This window comes from Drosophila albomicans, chromosome 3, assembly GCF_009650485.2.
Source record: "Drosophila albomicans strain 15112-1751.03 chromosome 3, ASM965048v2, whole genome shotgun sequence".
NCBI classification, from domain to species: domain Eukaryota; kingdom Metazoa; phylum Arthropoda; class Insecta; order Diptera; family Drosophilidae; genus Drosophila; species Drosophila albomicans.
Genome location: NC_047629.2, coordinates 30,350,482 through 30,369,065, shown reverse-complemented (window position 1 = coordinate 30,369,065; position 18,584 = coordinate 30,350,482). Strand labels below are relative to the sequence as shown.

General features: G+C 40.3%; 1 protein-coding gene and 1 long non-coding RNA gene across 2 annotated transcripts; one reads left to right on the top strand and one right to left on the bottom strand.

Moving 5' to 3' along the window:
* Positions 1-71: 71 nt before the first annotated feature.
* Positions 72-18,007, bottom strand: LOC117568619 (uncharacterized). The gene is made up of 7 exons (XM_034249398.2): positions 17,894-18,007; positions 17,610-17,684; positions 4,408-4,966; positions 4,238-4,347; positions 3,240-3,702; positions 1,480-3,175; positions 72-1,410 (listed from the first exon to the last, which is right to left on the bottom strand). Exons 3-7 carry the CDS (start codon positions 4,948-4,950, stop codon positions 1,079-1,081), a joined length of 3,144 nt encoding a protein of 1,047 aa, XP_034105289.1. The 5' UTR covers positions 4,951-4,966; positions 17,610-17,684; positions 17,894-18,007; the 3' UTR covers positions 72-1,078.
* Positions 9,905-11,143, top strand: LOC117568638 (uncharacterized). Its single transcript, XR_004572161.2, has 3 exons — positions 9,905-10,217; positions 10,274-10,356; positions 10,484-11,143. It is a non-coding gene; the product is annotated as an uncharacterized LOC117568638 (long non-coding RNA).
* Positions 18,008-18,584: the final 577 nt, after the last annotated feature.

The following is an 18,584-nucleotide window of genomic DNA, read 5'->3' as shown; positions in this document are numbered from 1 at the left end:
TTAACACATATGGAATATGTATTTGTTGTATATATATTATAGATACTATATCATATAAAGATTATGTTCAATTTGGTTAAAATAATTTATTGATTTCGGAAAATGTGTGTTCAAAGTCCAACATTTACTTGATTTAATTGAAGGGATAATATAAAAAAGACTTAACGTAGTTTATTAATATGCTTTGCGTCATCATCATATCATTCTTTGCCCAGAATAGAAATCAAAAAGCGATATTTTGAAGGGGTCTGACAGGTTCAGATCGACAGTTACAGTTAAAGATAGAGTTACAGTTACAGTTACAGTTACACACATCCACACTTTGCCCAACCGTTTCAATATGACTGATTGCCAGTGGTAAATATTCTTTCATAAAAAATTAGTATATCTCGATATTATTAATTTCGGCAAAATGGCACTTAAATCCTCAAATCGTCCGCTTTCAAAATAAAAAGTTGTAAGACAGAAATCTATTGATCTGCGTCTTGAAAAAATACAATATAAAGTAGTAGGTCTTTATGTCAATACGTTCTGACGAAGAAGATGTTAAGAATACGGCGACTCAATCAGTTTAAAAGTCCGTTGCTCCCGAAACGGTTGCTAAACTGTTCGCTCGTGATCTCTGCCTCTGCGTAGTGCCATCGGTGCAGTCGCTGCAACCGGCTTAAGTACAACAATAACTATGTGCTATATAGATAGTTTTCCTTTTGTTTTCTCTTCTTTTCATATATGTTTTCGGGGTCTGGTGGAGGGAGGGGGGTTTGGGGCATTCCTCAGTATTTTCTTCAGTTTTTGCTAATACTTTTTCGCGCATAACGCCAAGAGATGACTCTTGATCTTGCTCTTCGCTCCGCTTCTAGCTCTGCTCTTTGCCAACGGGTTATTTATCGTTTCATTCGTTTCTTATTGTACGGTTTTATCTTTTGTATTTCTTGATCTGTTGTTTTTGTTTTTGCAAAATGGTGTTTTAACTATGAATTAACTTATAAATTAAAAAAACAGCGCAACACACTCCCGCACTCGACGAAGTCCTTCTCGGAGCTGCTCTCTCTTTCTTACTGTGCGGTACGGTATGGACTTAGACCTGATTGATTGGCGCATATTTGTGCACCTTTGGTTGTTTTGGTTCCTTGCTAACCGCCGGCTTAACAATGTCCTCGGAGAGCTTCTGGTACACAAAGGAGTTCTTCGAGGCCAGAATGGCCATGCGATAACGCTCGCCCCGCTTGTGCAGAACCATCGCAGCGATCTTGAAGAGACCGAACAGAATCATTAGCAAGCAGCAGACGACAATGATTGTGGGCGCAATGTATTTGTAGCTCATATTGTAGACATGACCACGCTGAATGAAGATCTCCTCCTCATCCTCCTCGTCGCTGTTCTCCTCTTCGCTATCAGATCCAAGTTTATCTGCAAGATAAAAGTATACAAATTAGAGATAACGCAATGAGGAACTATTAAACAACTACAAACACGAACCTAGCAAGAACTTGTCCTTAGTTTCCTTGGACAAATCGATTTCCTCAACCTTAATGCCATCATAGACCTTGGGCTTCAGCACGGATTCCATGTACTTCTGGAAGGCGGCATCACTCTTCTTCTTTTTGTCGCTCTTCTTGGCATCATCATCTTCATCACTGTCGCTATCATCTTCATACTCGCTGTCTTCCTCGTACTCGCTGTCATTGTCAGTATCTTGCTCCTTATCCTCGCCACCATTGTTCAAGTCCTCTTCACCACTCTCCAAGAGCTCGGAATCGTTGTCCTTGTTGTTCTCCGTGCTCAGAGATCCCTTCATGATCTTCTGCATATTGCTCAGCTTATTCTTATCTAGCACACTCTTGTCCAGCACGCTCAACAGCTTATCCTCATCATCCTTCAGCTTGCGCTCGGTTTCTGCAATGCGTTTCTCGAGATCAAACTCCTTATCGCTAATGGTGCCATTGTGCTTGCACACCTCCTGAGCCAACTGAGTCCAGCCCATCTGGTACTGAATGTTGATCAGCGAGACATCATCCAGACTGGATAATACTGGCGCCTTCTTCGACATCACTTTGTGCAGCGACACGTAGCTAATGAAGTTCTGGAAATCATCGTTGCAGTACAGCGGATTTTGGGTAAGATCCAGAGAACGCAGGTTCTTGAAGGTCTTGATGTCTTCGGCAGCAACGTATTTAATCAAATTGCCAGAGGCATTCACGCCACGCAGTGTCTCGAAGATCTTAAGATCCTTGGCCAATCCCGTATCACGGAACATGGACAACGAGGTCAGCTCGCAATCGTTGACATCCAGATAACGCAGCTGTTGCAGCGGCAAGAAGAGTCCCATGGAAAGACTGGTGATGGGATTGCCAGCCAAATTGAGCTTGGTCAGTTCGCTGTTCTCCTTGAAGACAAGTTCGTCCAACTTCACAATCAAATTGTTGCTCAAATCCAAGTCGATGAGCTTGGTCAAACTGGCGAATGTATCATGTGGCAGATTGTTAATGTTGTTCCAGGCCAACTTAAGCGTAGTCAGATGTGGCATTGTAGAGAAGGTCTTGTGTCCCAAGGCGCCAACAGCGCAATTGGACAGATCCAAATAGTAGACGGTAAAGAAGCCATTGTAGCTAAGGAAGCCATCGGTTGGCAGCTGGCTCAAGCGAGGATTATCATTGAGGCGAATGACATCGAGCTCAGAGTTCTTGAAGAACAGCATGCTGGATACTTGATCCAGTTCGTTCATCGACAGATCAATGTGACGCAGGCTCTTCAGCGTAAGGAAGGAATCAGGCTGAATCTTGGTGATGCCGTTGCCCTTAAGATTCAGATTGGTCAAGCCGGGCATCTTGTCGAACATGCTGTGACGCACATGGACAATGGAATTGAAGCTCAAATCCACCTGTTGCAGTTCCTTAATACCAAAGTGCAAATCACCAGTGAATGTGTTGTACTTAAGGTGGAGAATAGACATGCTGGTGCCATTGAAGAGGTTGGCCGGCAGTTCCTTCAGCGAATTGTAAGACAGATCCAATTCCTCGATGGTGTCAACCGATTCAAAGAGCTTCTCGGGAATCTTTTGCAAGTTGTTCTGCGACAGATTAATATACACAATGCTGGACAGTTTGGAGAAGGCGGTGGGATTCAGTTCCATCAGGTTGTTGCGCGACAAATCCAATTCCTCAATGGTGGAAGACTAGGAAAGCAATTAAGATATAAGTAATGAAATCTTAGCTATGTATGTTCAATATAATACATACTTTGAGCAGATAATGGAGGCTAGAAACGGCGCTCAGATCGTTGCCGGAGATGGTGAGCATGCGCAGCTTCTTGTTGTGAGCAAAGGTATCGGGATTGAAGACAGCGAGTCCAACATCGGTCATATTAACAGCATACAGGTCGTCCAGACCAAGGAAGGCATCGGCATGCATGTACTGAACCGTGCAATTGGCAATCTTAATCGAGGCCACAAACTTCAGTCCCAGCTGCTGGAAGAACTTAGGACCCAGTGGAATGGGATACTTTGGACCGACATTTGTCACCACCAAATCGGTGATATCCGAGCCGAATTTCTGTGTGCCCAAATCCAGTCGGGAGCAAGTTGCCACCAGGTAGCTGTTGATGTTGCGAGAGCAGGTGCAGTATCTAGGGCATGGCACATTTTCGCTGAACACGACCTGCTCCTCATCCTGAATTTTGTCGGACTCATCGTCATCATCGGAGCTGCAAAGGAAAAGTTAAAAGTTAACAAATGAATTCATACAAATAAGGATTGTAAATAATTTGGTTGCGTGTTTTACAAAATTGTTGAATAATGTATAAAATTAATAAATACATTTAAAATGCATAAATCTGAATCTATCGAAATAGAAAATATGAATAGGAAAGTAACTTCATAGCTAATTTCATTGTTTGCTAACAACGCTTAATTTAATGCAGATAGTATTTAACTGACAAATCGATGTGACTACATTATAACCAAATAATTGAATCTGTCGGCGCGAAATTTAGTGAATTCATTATGACAATTGACTTGTTTTCCACTGTTCGATGGATGATTCATTTATATTGCAAATGATAAATGCAAAAACTTATCTTGCTTTTAGTTATCTAAACTCTGCCTGCCAACAATGGAAAACAGACCTCATGGCCAGCGCTTATCAGCAGCCTCAAAGCCTCGAGAGATTTGTTTGCAATGAATCGGATACAACGGTAAACTAGAAGGACAGGTAACGAGATAACTGCTTGGATAACTTACTCGTCTGCGTCGTCGTCATCATCATCGTCGTCTTCGTCGATGTACTCGTCGTAACTGGCGTCAATGTCATTCTCCTTGGTGTCACCATCGACATCCTTGCTGATCTTGGCCTGAAATGCATTATAGTAAAGTTATTTAGGATTTTCGAAGTCACCAAGAGCAACACCCACCTTTGGCTTGGCTGTTGTGCTCTCCTCAATGGGATGCAGCTTGGGCGTTGTGGTCTTGACAACCTTGGTCTTCTTGGTGCGTGTTGTGGTGCTCGTCTCCTTGACCACATTATCCGATTCATCTTCCTCGGAGCTATCATAGTTCTCCATCTCATAGTCATAGTCATCATCGTACTCATAGTTCTCCTCAGTATTATTCTTGATGCTTGTGGCATTCTCTGAATTCACACGATCGGGCAGCATTTTGTTGAAACGCGGATCCTCAGCCAAAGCCAGATTGTGCTTGGCTGCCTCGATCAGATCCTCCAGTGTCTCATCACTGACTGGATGCTTTGCCTTTGGCTTTGGAGCTGGCGTTGTACTCACAGTTTTGTTTGTCTCAGTGTCAAGCAACTCATTGGAGTCCAATTCAGTGCTGGCAACGTCATCGTTGAGTAGTTTAGCTTTGGCTGCAGGAGCTGGCTGCAGAGCACTGGAGTGGCTCAGATGGAGACCCACCAGTGAGATGACCAGCAGCAACACCAGTCTTAGCTGGCGACCCATTTTTATCGATCGTATACTAAAACGAAATAAGTTAAGATGCAATTCTAAGTAATGTTTTTGTTTTTTTTTTTTTTAAATTCCGAAAATATATGAGAAAACAGTGCGACTTTCCGGTGGAATAGAATACTTATGAAACTATTCATTCTGATACCAAGAATACAACAACTTCTGGCATTTTCAAAGTTTATCTTATCTCGCACACATATATGAACAGAGTACAGAGATAAGGGAAAATAACGTAAAACGTATAACGAACGAGAAAACGCTTATTTAATCAGCCATAACGAACACGACTCTTGCATACCCAGTTGGAACTGCAGTGGGCGATAATGTTAACCGGATCTGGTTGAAAATGTCACTTCAAATTTCAGACACTTGCCTAACGGACAACCGTAGTCAGTCTACTGTCTGTGCATCACAGGTAACCCTACAAATATATAGTTATCGATATAGTAATATATATACAACTGCTCAACTTCTCTCTCGCACTCTTTGTTTGCCTCTCTCTTTCTCTCTCTGTTGATGCGCCTAATTAGCGCCTCCTGAAGCGATGCGAAAGAGTTGACATCATTGGACTCAAATGCGCTTGCTAATCTCATTGGCACATTTAATTCAACACTGTTAGAGACCCGTGGGGATTTTCGCTCAGTGTTCAAGTTTTTTTTTTTGCCTCTCTTCATTTATTTGCTTATCGACAATTACGATTTGTGTTTTTGTTGATAAAAAAAAATACAAAATAAAAAACAAACAAGTTATGATTCTTCGTATATTTCGAATGTGTTACTCAGAAGTTGACAAACAATTGCTTTCAGTTTTTTTGGTAATGTTGTGAAAACTTTATTGAATACTAAGTATATTCAACAGGTAAACGAGGCACTTGAGGTACTTCCCCCACTTGCACTGAGTAATTTATCGGAGGCAAATGCTAATACAAGTCAAGTGCTTAAAGTATAACGATGGCAAGTTCAAGTGCTTAAAGTATAACGAATGCAAAGAAATGAGAAAACCCACAAATTGCACCAGGTTGAAAAATGGGTTTTCCAAACAGTGCAACGACTTTATTGAACACCTGTTATTCTGATTGTGGTTATAAAGAATCACACAAAAACGAGATTGCAACACGTTTTTTTAGCTCAAACTTTTATAGAGATTTTTTTATTTCAATATGATAAGCAGTTTGCTAATTAAATCATTATTAAATATTTTGTTAAAATCTGATGATTATTTTTCTAATTAAGTCATTAAATATTATTAGGAAACTATACAAAATCTATATTCTAATTAAGTCTCGCATTTTTATTATGAATTTATAAGTATTGTACATATAAGCACATTTTTAGTTTAGTTTAAATACTATATATGTGTACAACCAATAAATGTTTATTATTAATACTACTTCTGTAATTGCTATCAGCTGACTTTTATAAATTTAGCTGCTTGCTCAAAATAATTGTAAAACAAGTGAGAAAGCTACAGTTGAGTGTGCTCGACTGTAAGATACTCGCTACCCATTTTGAAAATAGTGCAACAATTAAAATATACAAAATAAATAGTCTTCAAAAATACTACAAATATACTAAAGGTTACATTTGGTATATTAATATACCAAAGAGTACAAAATATACCAGATTGCGTCTTTGCGCATACAATAACTTCTACAAATCTTATCTGAACGCAATCAAATTCGCGACTCTAGCTAAAAAATTACGCTTGTTATTCAATTCAACATCGATTTTCGGGGGCGGATGTGGGCAAAAATTTGAAACAAACTAAAATTTGCAAACAAAACAAGTGCTTTCTAAAAAATATATGATTATATACATCTTATAGGGTCGGAGATGCCTCTTTCTGCCTGTTACATACAGGAGGCACAAAGCTATAATACTTCTGCCTTATGTGTAGAGGGTATAAAACAAAAACAAATTATGCCTCTAATTTTCTTACATCTCATTTCTGCTATCGTAGCTGCCACAATAACCAGTTTTGTTTGCTTAATATTAGTGAATTGGATTCCTGAAACTAATTAACAATTACGAATCCTAAATGCCACCGCATATTAATAAGTCGCAAAAAACCAGTTCGAAAGAGAGTTGCTTAGGGAATTCTCGCACTCAAATCGATTGTTTTGTTTGCCAAACAGTCGCGAGGTTGAAGACTATTTGTGTTTCCTGCTTTTGCCATTAATCTAAATTAACTTATACGAAGTACGAAGCACTCGACAACGTTTCCAATTCAGCTCCTCACATTTCAAACGCTATTAACGTCACTTTTCAATGCAATTGCACAAATGTTTTGTGTGTGTGTTTTCCAAAGAAGCTCCTTTGACAAAAGGGCGCCCAGCACGTAGACCAAAGCCATAAACAAATGAATAAATATGCATAAATATTATTTGCAAATGACGTAGAATAGTAGTAAAATGCCAGACGCATTTGCGCTCTCTTTGCCTGAAATTCGAATACAATTCCCCAATGGAGTGTTTGGTTTTTTGTGAAATGAAACAAAAGAGAAAATTTTGAAAAATTCAGTGTAGTAAACAAAGCGCTTTTCAGTTCAATATAGTAATTGTTGTATTCTGTATTTCGTTTGTTGTTCAGTGGGGCAAACGTGTGTGTGCGCAAAATGGAAATGCGCAGTTAGATTGATTGCGGCGCCATCAGTGAAAATGTGGCATTTATCTATATAATGTATGACCATATCGGGTGATAATGCACACACATGCATGTATTGCATGGCACAAACACACACTCGCAACGATCGAACTCGTTTAATTAGAGGTGGATAGATACAGTCGTAGCTGCAGATACTTATCGTTGTATCCATGAAATCGCTTTGAATTTTTGTCTTGCCCAGTTTGTCTGCCACAAATTGCGTGGGTGTCAACTTGAATGTTTGCAACGCCCGAGTGAACGACAGAGAGAGAGAGAGGGAGAAATATATTTATGTGCAGTCAGAGATGCAGACGCAGAGGGAAAAGTGCGCTTTGGACCGGCATTCAAACGTGTTTAGGTTTTTAGGTCTTAGCCACGCTTATTGCCAGCATTTCGTCGAGTCACGAACTCCATTCGGAGTTGGCTTTAGCTGGCAACTGGCAACTGGCAACAGGGCAACAACAGCTTCGTCGCATTGTCGCCAAGTTTCAATGGAGGAGCAGCCGCTGCTAAAGCTGAAGCTGAGGCTGGTCGATCAGAGGCGCCGTCGCCATCGCCGACGACAGCGACATCGACACGATACCATAATTAATTCCATTTGCTATTGCTATTGCCATTGCTATTGGCTGTAGCGATTGCTGTTGTTATTGTTGTGTGTTGTGTGTTGCCATTGCAGTGCTACGAAGTGGATGTGTTCAAGTTTAGAAAATAAAACCGGTACCGCCACTGGCCATACTTGTACGTGTATGCAAATCAGATTGCGAGTCGGAAATCATGAGTCAACCAATTCATCATATGTACACCGAGTATCTCTTCATTTTTTATTGTCTTGTTGTTTTTTGTTATATTCCTCCCATTTATTATTGGCACACGCTGCTGCATCTCTCAACTTTACCGACAACCGACAACTACTATAAAAACTTCAACTTCGCTGTTACGGTCAATGTCTCAGCGACCAATTTGATTAACTGTCTCTCAGAATGTTCTGTTTTTGTTTACTCTTCCAACTGTGTGTGTGTGTGTGTGCTTAGATGATATGAATAAATAGAACCAAGTGGATTTCAGTGTTTCGTTTCGTTACGCTCACAAACATTCCGATCAATGTTGACAGAGACAAACACTTTCCAGATCTCCGACAGCTTAACGAGTTCATAACAATAACGCCCGACACTTTTCAACTTTCATTTGGCATTTATCGAGATCACCTCGACATGATGTAGTAACAACACTTCCGCAACAATACAATTCTTGGTATTATGTAAATTTATTTTAATCACAATTAATTGATAATTTTAGTGCGTCTTATGTAAATATATGTATGTGTAAGCATATTCATAAGATGTTTGAAGTGTATTTCTTTCTGTCGATGTCCAAAAACCAGTCGCTTCGTATTGAATATATTCTGCAGTCTGGTTTCGTAAGCAGTGCTAAACCGGTTCAAGAAGGACTCGTAACCGGTTCTTGGATCGATTATTGGAAATGCAGCGATGAGCTAAATAACAATATCTTGCATTGAAATATGCCATTGCCATAAAATGATTAATATTTCATTTGATATCTAACATACTTTATGACACTATAAAAGAACTTCTTTCATGCTGTAATGATTTATAGCTCCCCATGAATTACAGTTAAAAAAAAAATATCATGTTGTATCGCGTGTCGAGAAAGGAAAAAAACAAAACTGCGATTTGTTCGTGGTATTGCGATGAGTTTGAAATTAGTTATTTATTTGATCACACAAAAATGATACTCGGTCTGGTCTGGTTTGCTTTGGTCTGGGCGTCAGTTTGGGTTTTGTCAACAGACCGCATTGACCGATCGACATTTCCCATGTGGCTGTGGCAGCCAACCCGCAGTTGGGTATAGCATTCCCTTTCCCCATTCCCCAACGATCGACACGAGTTTCAAGTTACAAACAACAACAGACAATAACAAAATGTCATCTGGCGCTGCATGTGGAGCAGCAGCCGAGAAGAGCAGCTGGTTAGTGACTGCCCCATGAAAGTTATCAGTGATCAATTTTTGGGCGCAGTCGCAATCGCAGTTGACAAGTTGAATATTGGAAATTGGGTGCGGCGATGTAGTCTAAACAATGCTATGATCGATGCTCTAATGGCAGCGACAAACAGTTATCTAAGTATGCGTCACAAGGTCGCAAATTGCTGAACTCAGGATAGACCATGGCTGCTTCAGGTAGTTTCGCCTTGACTTCGGCTTAAGATTTCACTGCTGAACTCGTCAAGTTCAAGCGAAAAAAAACCCTCAAAAGACATGTGTGTGGGTGCTGTTGTGTCTCGATTGAGCTGTATCGTTAAAAATAGCCGGGTCGACGTAAGTATTCGATTTAAAACAGGAAGTGAAATGAGAAACGAGTCACCTTTCAGCATGTTGACGCTTTCTGTTGAATCGTATCAAAAGCAGGTAGATAAACCATTTGGCCACCCGTGTTCCTTTTGGGCGATGATTGAAAAACTGCAACGGAAGTGTTTCCGCACAACTGCAAGATACTAAAGTATCTCAGGGATGCAATCGAGCGAATACCAAATGAGAGAAGGAGAGCGAGAGTGAACAAACAACAGCACAGCAGCAGCTTCTACGCGTTTAGATATCTGTCGAGTTGAGTTCAGGTTTTCACCGCACCTTGATCACGACTTAATCTCGTTTATTGACAGTTCATTAGCAGCCCCAGACAGCGTGATATATTTTATAATCGGATACTAAGCCGCTCGTCGCTCTCATTGCCACCAAAACATATGTAAGTCAAGTTGCAAATGCAAAGCAACTGCACATCTGCCACAAATGACATTGTATACTACACTATATACATTATACATATGTTAGTTCGACTTTAAGTCATAATTTCTGCAACGTTAACGTTTTAGTTGCAGGAGCGTAACACTGCCACAGACTTCGTTTATTTTTTGTTTTTGTGGTGTACAATGGAAAAATTGCTCAAGGCGTGCACATAAAAAATGCCGACATTTGACCACACACAAAAGACAGAGAGCGAAAAAAAATAAAGAGAGAGGGAGAGGGAGAGAGAGAGAGACTGGCAAACACACAACGAAAAAAGGGGGAAACTGCTGTGAGACTTGAACAACAACAAGAAAGCGGCTTAAAGAGATGGCCAGACTGGTTTTTGGCTGGAAATTGCGACTTCGAAGCGTCAACAGTGACCGCCGCAGTAGCCAAAGTCGAAGCTATAGTAGAAGCCGAAGTCGAAGTCAGCTCTCGACCAGCTGCCCAAGTTGCCAAAGCGAAAACAACAACAACAAAGTTACAGAGCCCGAAGCTCAAAGCTGAAGCCAAGCCCCAGACAGATGATATTCTTGAGTTTTTAAATTCTTGGTAAAAACAATTTCAATTTACTTTGCAACGATGAAGAAACTACCTAAAAAAGGCATATCAGTCATTGTTCAAGCCAAGCTTATTTGCTTTTTGGCCACACAAAACTATGGAGACATTCTCGTAGTCGTATTTGTATTAGTATTTGTGTGCTCATCATGACGTTGATAATCACGATAATCATGTTGATGGTTAGCAGTCATGTGCTGAATTTAAAAAAGTGCCATAAAAAAGAGTCTATATCGAAATGGGTTTTCTGTGAAACAACATTCGAGCCTTGTGCAAAGATGTGAATGTGCTAAGCAGAGCTAATGAATAAAATGATTTAATAATTGTGTAGCACACAAGTTGGTAATCAAAATACTATAATAAATCTATTCCAAAAGTACGCAGCCCAGAGAATAGAGAATTGTGTGTTTATTTGAAAAACAAAAGCAGGGAAATTCTTTTATTGCAATTGTAGTTTAAAAGTGTGCATTAAATGAGTGCAATGAATTATTCAAATCGATTTGAATAGCTGCAACTCACGTCATACTCGTGTTTTTATTTATTTCTGAAATATTTTCAGAATTGCGAAATAAATAATATGCATTGGAATTTGTTGCGTTTCCACCTAGCTGATGAAATTGTAAGTACTACGCGAATATAAGGTCTTTGTTTGTATCTGGATTCGCCATTGTTTTTTTTCTGACACTTCAGCATTTGTTTATAAGACTGAGTCTGGCAGCTGTCAACAAAATGTAGGGGGGCTTTGCTTATCGTTGAATGATCCCTAGCAGTATGGAGTCGACATAGATGGCTGATGATGGTTGACGACACCACATCACTTGTGATTAATCGAGCTTACAACTTTGATTGCCCAGCGAATTCTGCTGATAAAGTTGACTCCGTTATCGGACCGTCGTGAAAGGAGCCAACAGGTTTTTTCTTTCTCCTTCACCTTCCACATTTTGTACTTAGTGGTCAGTTCAGGCTCGATACTTAATTATTTTTGGTACTTATTAAAGTATCTTTAAGTGATTTCGTCAATTTTGGGAGCGATAAAAGCAGAATTTATGGGCGCTTCCTTCGATATCGAATCGAATTGCGATTGCCATATAAAGCAAGTCGAATTGACTGGGCTTTGTTTTAATTATAGCCATATGCATATATGCATAAGTGTATATAGACATTGATTCTTTCCAGGAAACAAGGCATAAATTAAGTGCTGGCTAAATCCGGCTTCATTAGTGTGCACTTGAAGAAGTGTCTTGCCACTCCCCAACGACAGTAGTAACAGATGATATATTGACTAGGAGTTGAGCTAGGCATGCATATTCAAAACAGTTGTCATTGCTTGTTCGAAACTTTTCCACAACAATGTGCGAGATTTTCCAGCTGAGCTTTGCACCTGAATTCCAGTTTAAAACAGTTTGCACAGGCAAACTGCCTGCCTTTGTTTCGACGACGACTTCGGCGGGCTTATTATTGCCACTTCTGAAAGGTATATCATTCAACACTTTGAGTCGCCTGTCAGCACGTAGGTCTCCCTTAAGATTGCAGATTGCACGGCCCGGGGGCTTTAGGTGGAGTTCATGAAACTGTCAACGTGCTAATGCTCACACGTTGCACTCGCAAATTTATTGACGTCTGTGTATAGTATTTATTGTATTTATAATATTATTTCCCTGTCAAATTGCTGTTATTATCAAGCAAGTCGAAGTCTTTTGTTTAACATTTGCATTTACATTTCTCTTTTGCTGCAATGGGGCGTGGACCCTGCCCTTCGATTGTCGCTTTGGATTTTGGTTTTCTTTGCCATATTTGCATTGGCATGCTGTGTGAAGTTGAATGCCGCGCGATTGCAATTCGACGATCTCTGAATTAATTAACTGCAGAAATGGAATCTCAAATGTCTGTCTTTTTGAGCTGCCAGCGCAGGCGTGCCACAGTCTGAGAGCCACATTCAACGGCAACGTCGTCAGAACCAGGCCCAAACACAGTCGACTGTTGTTGGCCACGTCCACATTCCTGGCACCAAGCAAAGCCGCACGTAGCTGTTGCCGGTTCCCAAATTGGACAAATCGACAGACGGACAGACGCGTAGCGGTGCACGTAACATAACATATAGTAACGTAACGTAACTCACTCCTCCCACTCTGAGTCATTTGTTGGCCCATAGTCGGAGTTGATGCTGATGCTGTTGCTGGAGGCAACTCTGCGCGTCTGACGCAAATCAAATTCACTTCATTTCATTAGCCTTTCACACACACACATTGAAATCAGAGCCAAGCCGATTGACTGCCGCCTCTGTTATGGTCATAAGAGCATTTCAGCCAAGAGCTTGTCATTGGCTTAATACGTTATTTATGATTGCATGTGGGGCCAGCCACGAAACTAAATCGAAATCTACTATTCGTTCGACCATTTGTCATGATCTTTGCTGAGAAAGCTTTAACACAGTTGCTCTGAAACACTTCGTTAGACCTCCCACATTTCAGCTCGATACAATTAGAACTGTTAGAAAGAAAACTGTAACACCTTCAAAGTGTATTCATAATGATTCGTGAATAGGTTATCAAAACCAAGCCAAGTATTCACTGTTAGAAGCCCTCGAAGCTCTCGATTGTATTCAACTCACTATCAAGTAGTTTCCGGAATTTATGGCTTAGGCTAAACCTAAGCTATTTGCCCAGTGAAAGTTGAGAAGTCGTTGCAATTGAAATTCAATTTGTGCTGCACTCACTCGCTTATGGGCATGGCAAATCGAATACCTTGCCACACACACACACACTTAGAGAGCTACGTCATGCTTGGGGCATGCAATATGAATTCTTGTTTGTCACTTGCCTTGATCAGATTGAAGCCAACGAGCTGGAGAATGGTGTTTCAATTTAGCGCCAAGTCCAAGTGTCGACCATCTGACAGCGTTTGGCGGCTCTAAGAACTCGTCTGTTGCAGAAAGTGATTAATGATCACGCTCAGTCTGTCTGTCTGTCCGTCTGTCTGTTTATTCGTCGCTCTGTTGGTCGTTCGCACAGTCAGGCTTGATTAAATAAGCCCAGGGTTAAGGTAAATGTCACAGCAACATACGTAGTTGCGTATTGCGGCTATGAAATTTCACGGCTCATTAAACAAACGTAAATCGAAAAAATTACGTATACGACATAGACCAAAAATAAACAAAACCAATACGCAAGCATCGAGTAGAGCATTGAGGAAAGTGCATTCGACTTTAACTCACTCGAAACGCGCTTTTAAACTCTCAGCGCTGCTCCTGTTTGGTGAGGCTTACAAAACGAGTGCGAGTAAATTTTGAATATGACATCATTTGCCAGAAGAAACACTTCAAAATCACTCAGAATATGTACGTACGTACTTAGTTATTTTAAGAATCGCTATTTTGGCATGACAGTCATGCGCCGATTCGCTAACTAGGCAATAGCGACAATAAACAAATGAGTGCGCTGCTAACGAAGCTGCTCAACTTTATGAACACCCTGTACAAGTTGCTGAATTATGCATTTCTCAGTTTTTATTATCAACCAAAATACTTAAGATCATTCCCATTCATGAAACCCAGTTGCAAGATATTTTAAATTCTCAATCAACGCTTAATAGGCGTGATCTGTTTTCGTAAGAAGCTCTCTCTCTCTCTCTCTCTCGAGTACATTAACTTAATCACAACTGGGAAGATGCTACCTAGTGATTGGTGCCAGGCTGTGCAGGGTATGTGTACGCCTTGTCATTACGCATACGCCGCATGTGCCGACACTTAAAGTTGCTGTTGCTGTTTTGTGAATGCGAAAACAACTAGCAACTAACCGAGTTTGCCTACACACAAAGTGCGCCAGTTGCTGTTGTATACACATAGTACTATATGTAGTTATTGTAATTGCTGTTGTTATTGCTGTTGCTGTTGTTGTTGTTGTTATTGCTGGCAGCTCGTTGAACAACATTTAGTTTTGCCAAATGTTTGTCTGGCACTTTGACGAATTCGTTAAGCTGCTCATAAAGTTTAAGCACAGTGTTCATAATTTACCCACCTCCTCCTCCCCAAATGTGGAGTTCAACAAGCTTCACTTTGTCTCGAGTTGGACTTCGTCTTGGCCTGCCATAATGTTTGTTGTTAACAACTCTCAACGCGCAGAGCTGTTGACACAAGTACAGCATAGGCATCTAGTCAATTACCGCTGTAATCGTGTGGACCAGAGGTCTCGTGTTGGAGCCACAGTCGCAGTCGCAGTCTCGACCAGACCCGAGCGCTTTGACCTCATTAGCTCGGCACACGAAACGATACTCGGAATCGGAGTCGCAGTCGCAGTCGATGTCGAAGTCCGAGACGGAGTCGCAGTCGCAGTAGGTTTACTCTATTTTTACTGTATGTACTCGACTCGCTTATGTTTGCGCCGTCTTTTATCTGTGGGCCGGCTTATGGCAACATGCCCAGATTAGATAATGTCACCAAAAGACCTGGCGACAGTGCCATGATGGAAAGGTCTCCCATACTCGCCATTCCTTGATGAACTTTTCAAGTGATCGTAAGCTCATTAAAACTAGCTAACAAAGTTGCAATCATAATTTTGATTACAAAACTGGGTTGTCGCTGGTTTGGCGAGGACTTTCTGTCCGGGTTAATTGACTTGTATGCGAATCAATTTGCATACAGTGATTTCAGCTTGTATTCGTGAGTTTTCATTGCATTGCAACACACCTATTTTCTGTCTGCCTATCGTAATCATGTCGCACCTCGAAACTGTCCATACAACTTACACACACACTCTTACATACACACGCACACTCATGTTGAGGTCCATAAATTCATATCTCTTGATGGGGCATTACTTTACGAGCATGTACGATTATGTGGTGTATTGATGGTCTTTGTTATACTTCACTCAGCCATGAAATTGATAAAAATTCTAACCGCGAGTATGAAATTCCAATAAATACAAATGCCGCATTAAAAAACTGTTCAAAACTTGTTTTGAATTATTTATGTACATATATTTTCGAATTTGTTTTCGATGACGATGCCGATGGCGATGTCGCTCTTTTTGCTGCCAGGAAGCGCTATTATTAAAGTAGGCATTAATTTGTATGATTAAAACTAAGATCTGAAATGTGAAGTATTTCGAAAAGAAAAACTGCACGAGAGTCAGACGAATGCATTAATTATTCTGCTGGCCAGCTGCAGTTTTGTCGCTTTTCTCGTGAATGTCAGCGAAATGCTAAAGTCTATATTGAATCGGGTTCAGGTTTGTCGGGCGTTACGAATGTACGAAACGTCTTGGCAAATGCCTCTCTCGAGTTTCGTACACAATGCGAGCATGTAAGTGTGTAGAAATATATGAAGGTGACTTCTTTTCGAATGCATTACCGGTTTTGCTTCCCCTCTCTTTCTGCCACAACCCGCAGAGTATCGTCAATTCGATGCTCATCGGTTACGAACCCCTTGCCCAAAGAGCAAAGCGAGAGTCGCGTTTTAAAGGAAAGAGCAAAGACTTACAACAGAGAGCCACTCACACATACACAGAGTACTAATACTAGCGCACTCACAGGTGTAATCTTATCTACCTTTACAATACCCTTGCAGCGGGTAAAACAGCTTTGACATGAAGCAGACAAAAGCTGTCTATAAAGACGCGACTTATCGTGCTGAGTCAACATTATTGCTATATTGCATTAAAGCACGAATCTGTTTTCATCGTTCATAGTCTGAATTCAAGGATGTGTCATCTGAATCATAAAGAAATTCATTTTCTTCGTTTTTGTTGTATATCATTGAGTAGAACTCTAAAATTATAAGAGTATGATTTCGTCGTGGAGTCGACGATAGATTTTTTTTCAGCTGCCGTTCGGCACTTTTGAAATTGTGAAAATAAAGCGCGTTTTTCTTTTACGCGGACTATAACTGTTTGTTTTTCTAGATGTCTGCTCAGACCTCGCGCTCTTTATATACATATCTCGAGTGTCTTGGAGATCGGAGACAGAGCCGAAATGCGAATGCAGCAGTTTTTGCAGTTCGCTGCAGCAACTGTATACACCTTGATGGCCTCAAGCTGAGAGTGTGTGTGTGTATACCGTAAATGCAAGAGTGTGTACATAAGTGTAAGAGAGTCAGATGTCTGCGAAGTTTATGCATGGACTGGTCTGTATGCTGATAAAGCTGTGAAATTGCAGGAGAGAACTGGGCCAGCCAGCGACAGCAAAAAGTTTAGATAATGCCAACATAAGTTGAAAATTTTATATGTCACCCAATATACGAGTTGGAGTGCGAGTATGTGTATGTATACACACATACAGACAGACGCTCTCACAAATGCATTGCAGCTGTTGGCTTAGATATGGCACAGCAAAGGTAGCCGCGGGCAGGTAATGAAGCCACAGGTAGGTAGACGACAAGCCACTAAACGCATACATATTCATTCACACACACTGGCCCATCTAGTATATGCGACAGTGGCTTGGAAAGCACGTGCGGTAGAGCGAACACACACTAGCTGCATGATCTCTGACCGCGCACAGCCTGTTGCTGTCACACTCTTTCATTTTGCGTTTACTTGTAAATGACGAAATCCCATCCCTCAAATTTCCATTCAAATTCAATGTCTGGTTTGAGCCAGAAAACTGCACTTGCCCCTTCTCTGCATCTTCATTGAAAGAATTAAATAAAACACTTACCGTGCGTTTTTTGTAGGCTGCGCAAAATGCGTTGCTGTCGAATGATGCGAAGTAATCCAAATTTCAATTTGATCGCTAAAATAAACACAAAACGAAAACAAACACAAACTTAAGCTGAAGGTTTTATCTTCCACTGCACATGCGTATGTGCATATATTTATATTTTGTATACGCAATATTTTCTAGGTATTTAATGAAATTTTTAATTTGTCACGTTTTTAAAAAACTTAAGTATGCAGATAGCTTTTATTTTATCTGATAAATAAGTGAAACGAAGCCGTTACCGATATCTCTCGTATGCGGCAGAATTCCCGCTTCTCTCGGAACGAAATCGTTTTAACACCTGTTGAAGTTCAAACTCGACTGATCGTCGAATGTTGTTGAAAAGTGTGACTGCGACTTGGTTCCAAAAGATTCTTTTTTAAAGAGATACTAAAATATACCATCCCACTTAGTGGTATAATTAGTATTTTTAAATCTACGCGCACAACCATTGCAATTATTAAAAATACCGTTTCAATGTTAAAAAATTAATCCAAAAAATAATACGAAATCAAATGAACATTGAAAATTGTGCGGATGTGTTACAAAAAACCCTAAATACTTGTTAAACAATAAAACAAAATATTTAATTTTATCTATGAGACACCCTATATCTTAAAACTTGTTCTAATGAACAAATCAATGATTCCATACTTTTGCAATTATATTATTGTCTTCGATTCGCTTTATTCTTAAAGAACTTCTTTAAAAGAAGCTACTAACTAACTATTAACCACTTAGTGATTATTCAAATAATTTATTTTTATTAAGCAAGTACAACACAAAACTGTACAGTTTTATGAACACCATTCCCAACGGCTGTGCAACAGCCCACATAATGGTTGCGAATTATGAATGGATGAAATTAATAATTAATCTAAATGGCAGCCCATAAAAATAAATTTTTGTCACACTCACTATATTTGACAATAT

Excerpts from the sequence above, each read along its gene's own strand:
- LOC117568619 (XM_034249398.2), bottom strand. The coding sequence starts at position 4,950 with ATGGGTCGCCAGCTAAGACTGGTGTTGCTGCTGGTCATCTCACTGGTG. Across the intron at positions 4,348-4,407 it reads GCACAACAGCCAAGCCAAAG|GCCAAGATCAGCAAGGATGT; the intron begins GTGGGTGTTGCT and ends AATGCATTTCAG. Across the intron at positions 3,703-4,237 it reads GATGACGACGACGCAGACGA|CTCCGATGATGACGATGAGT; the intron begins GTAAGTTATCCA and ends TTTCCTTTGCAG.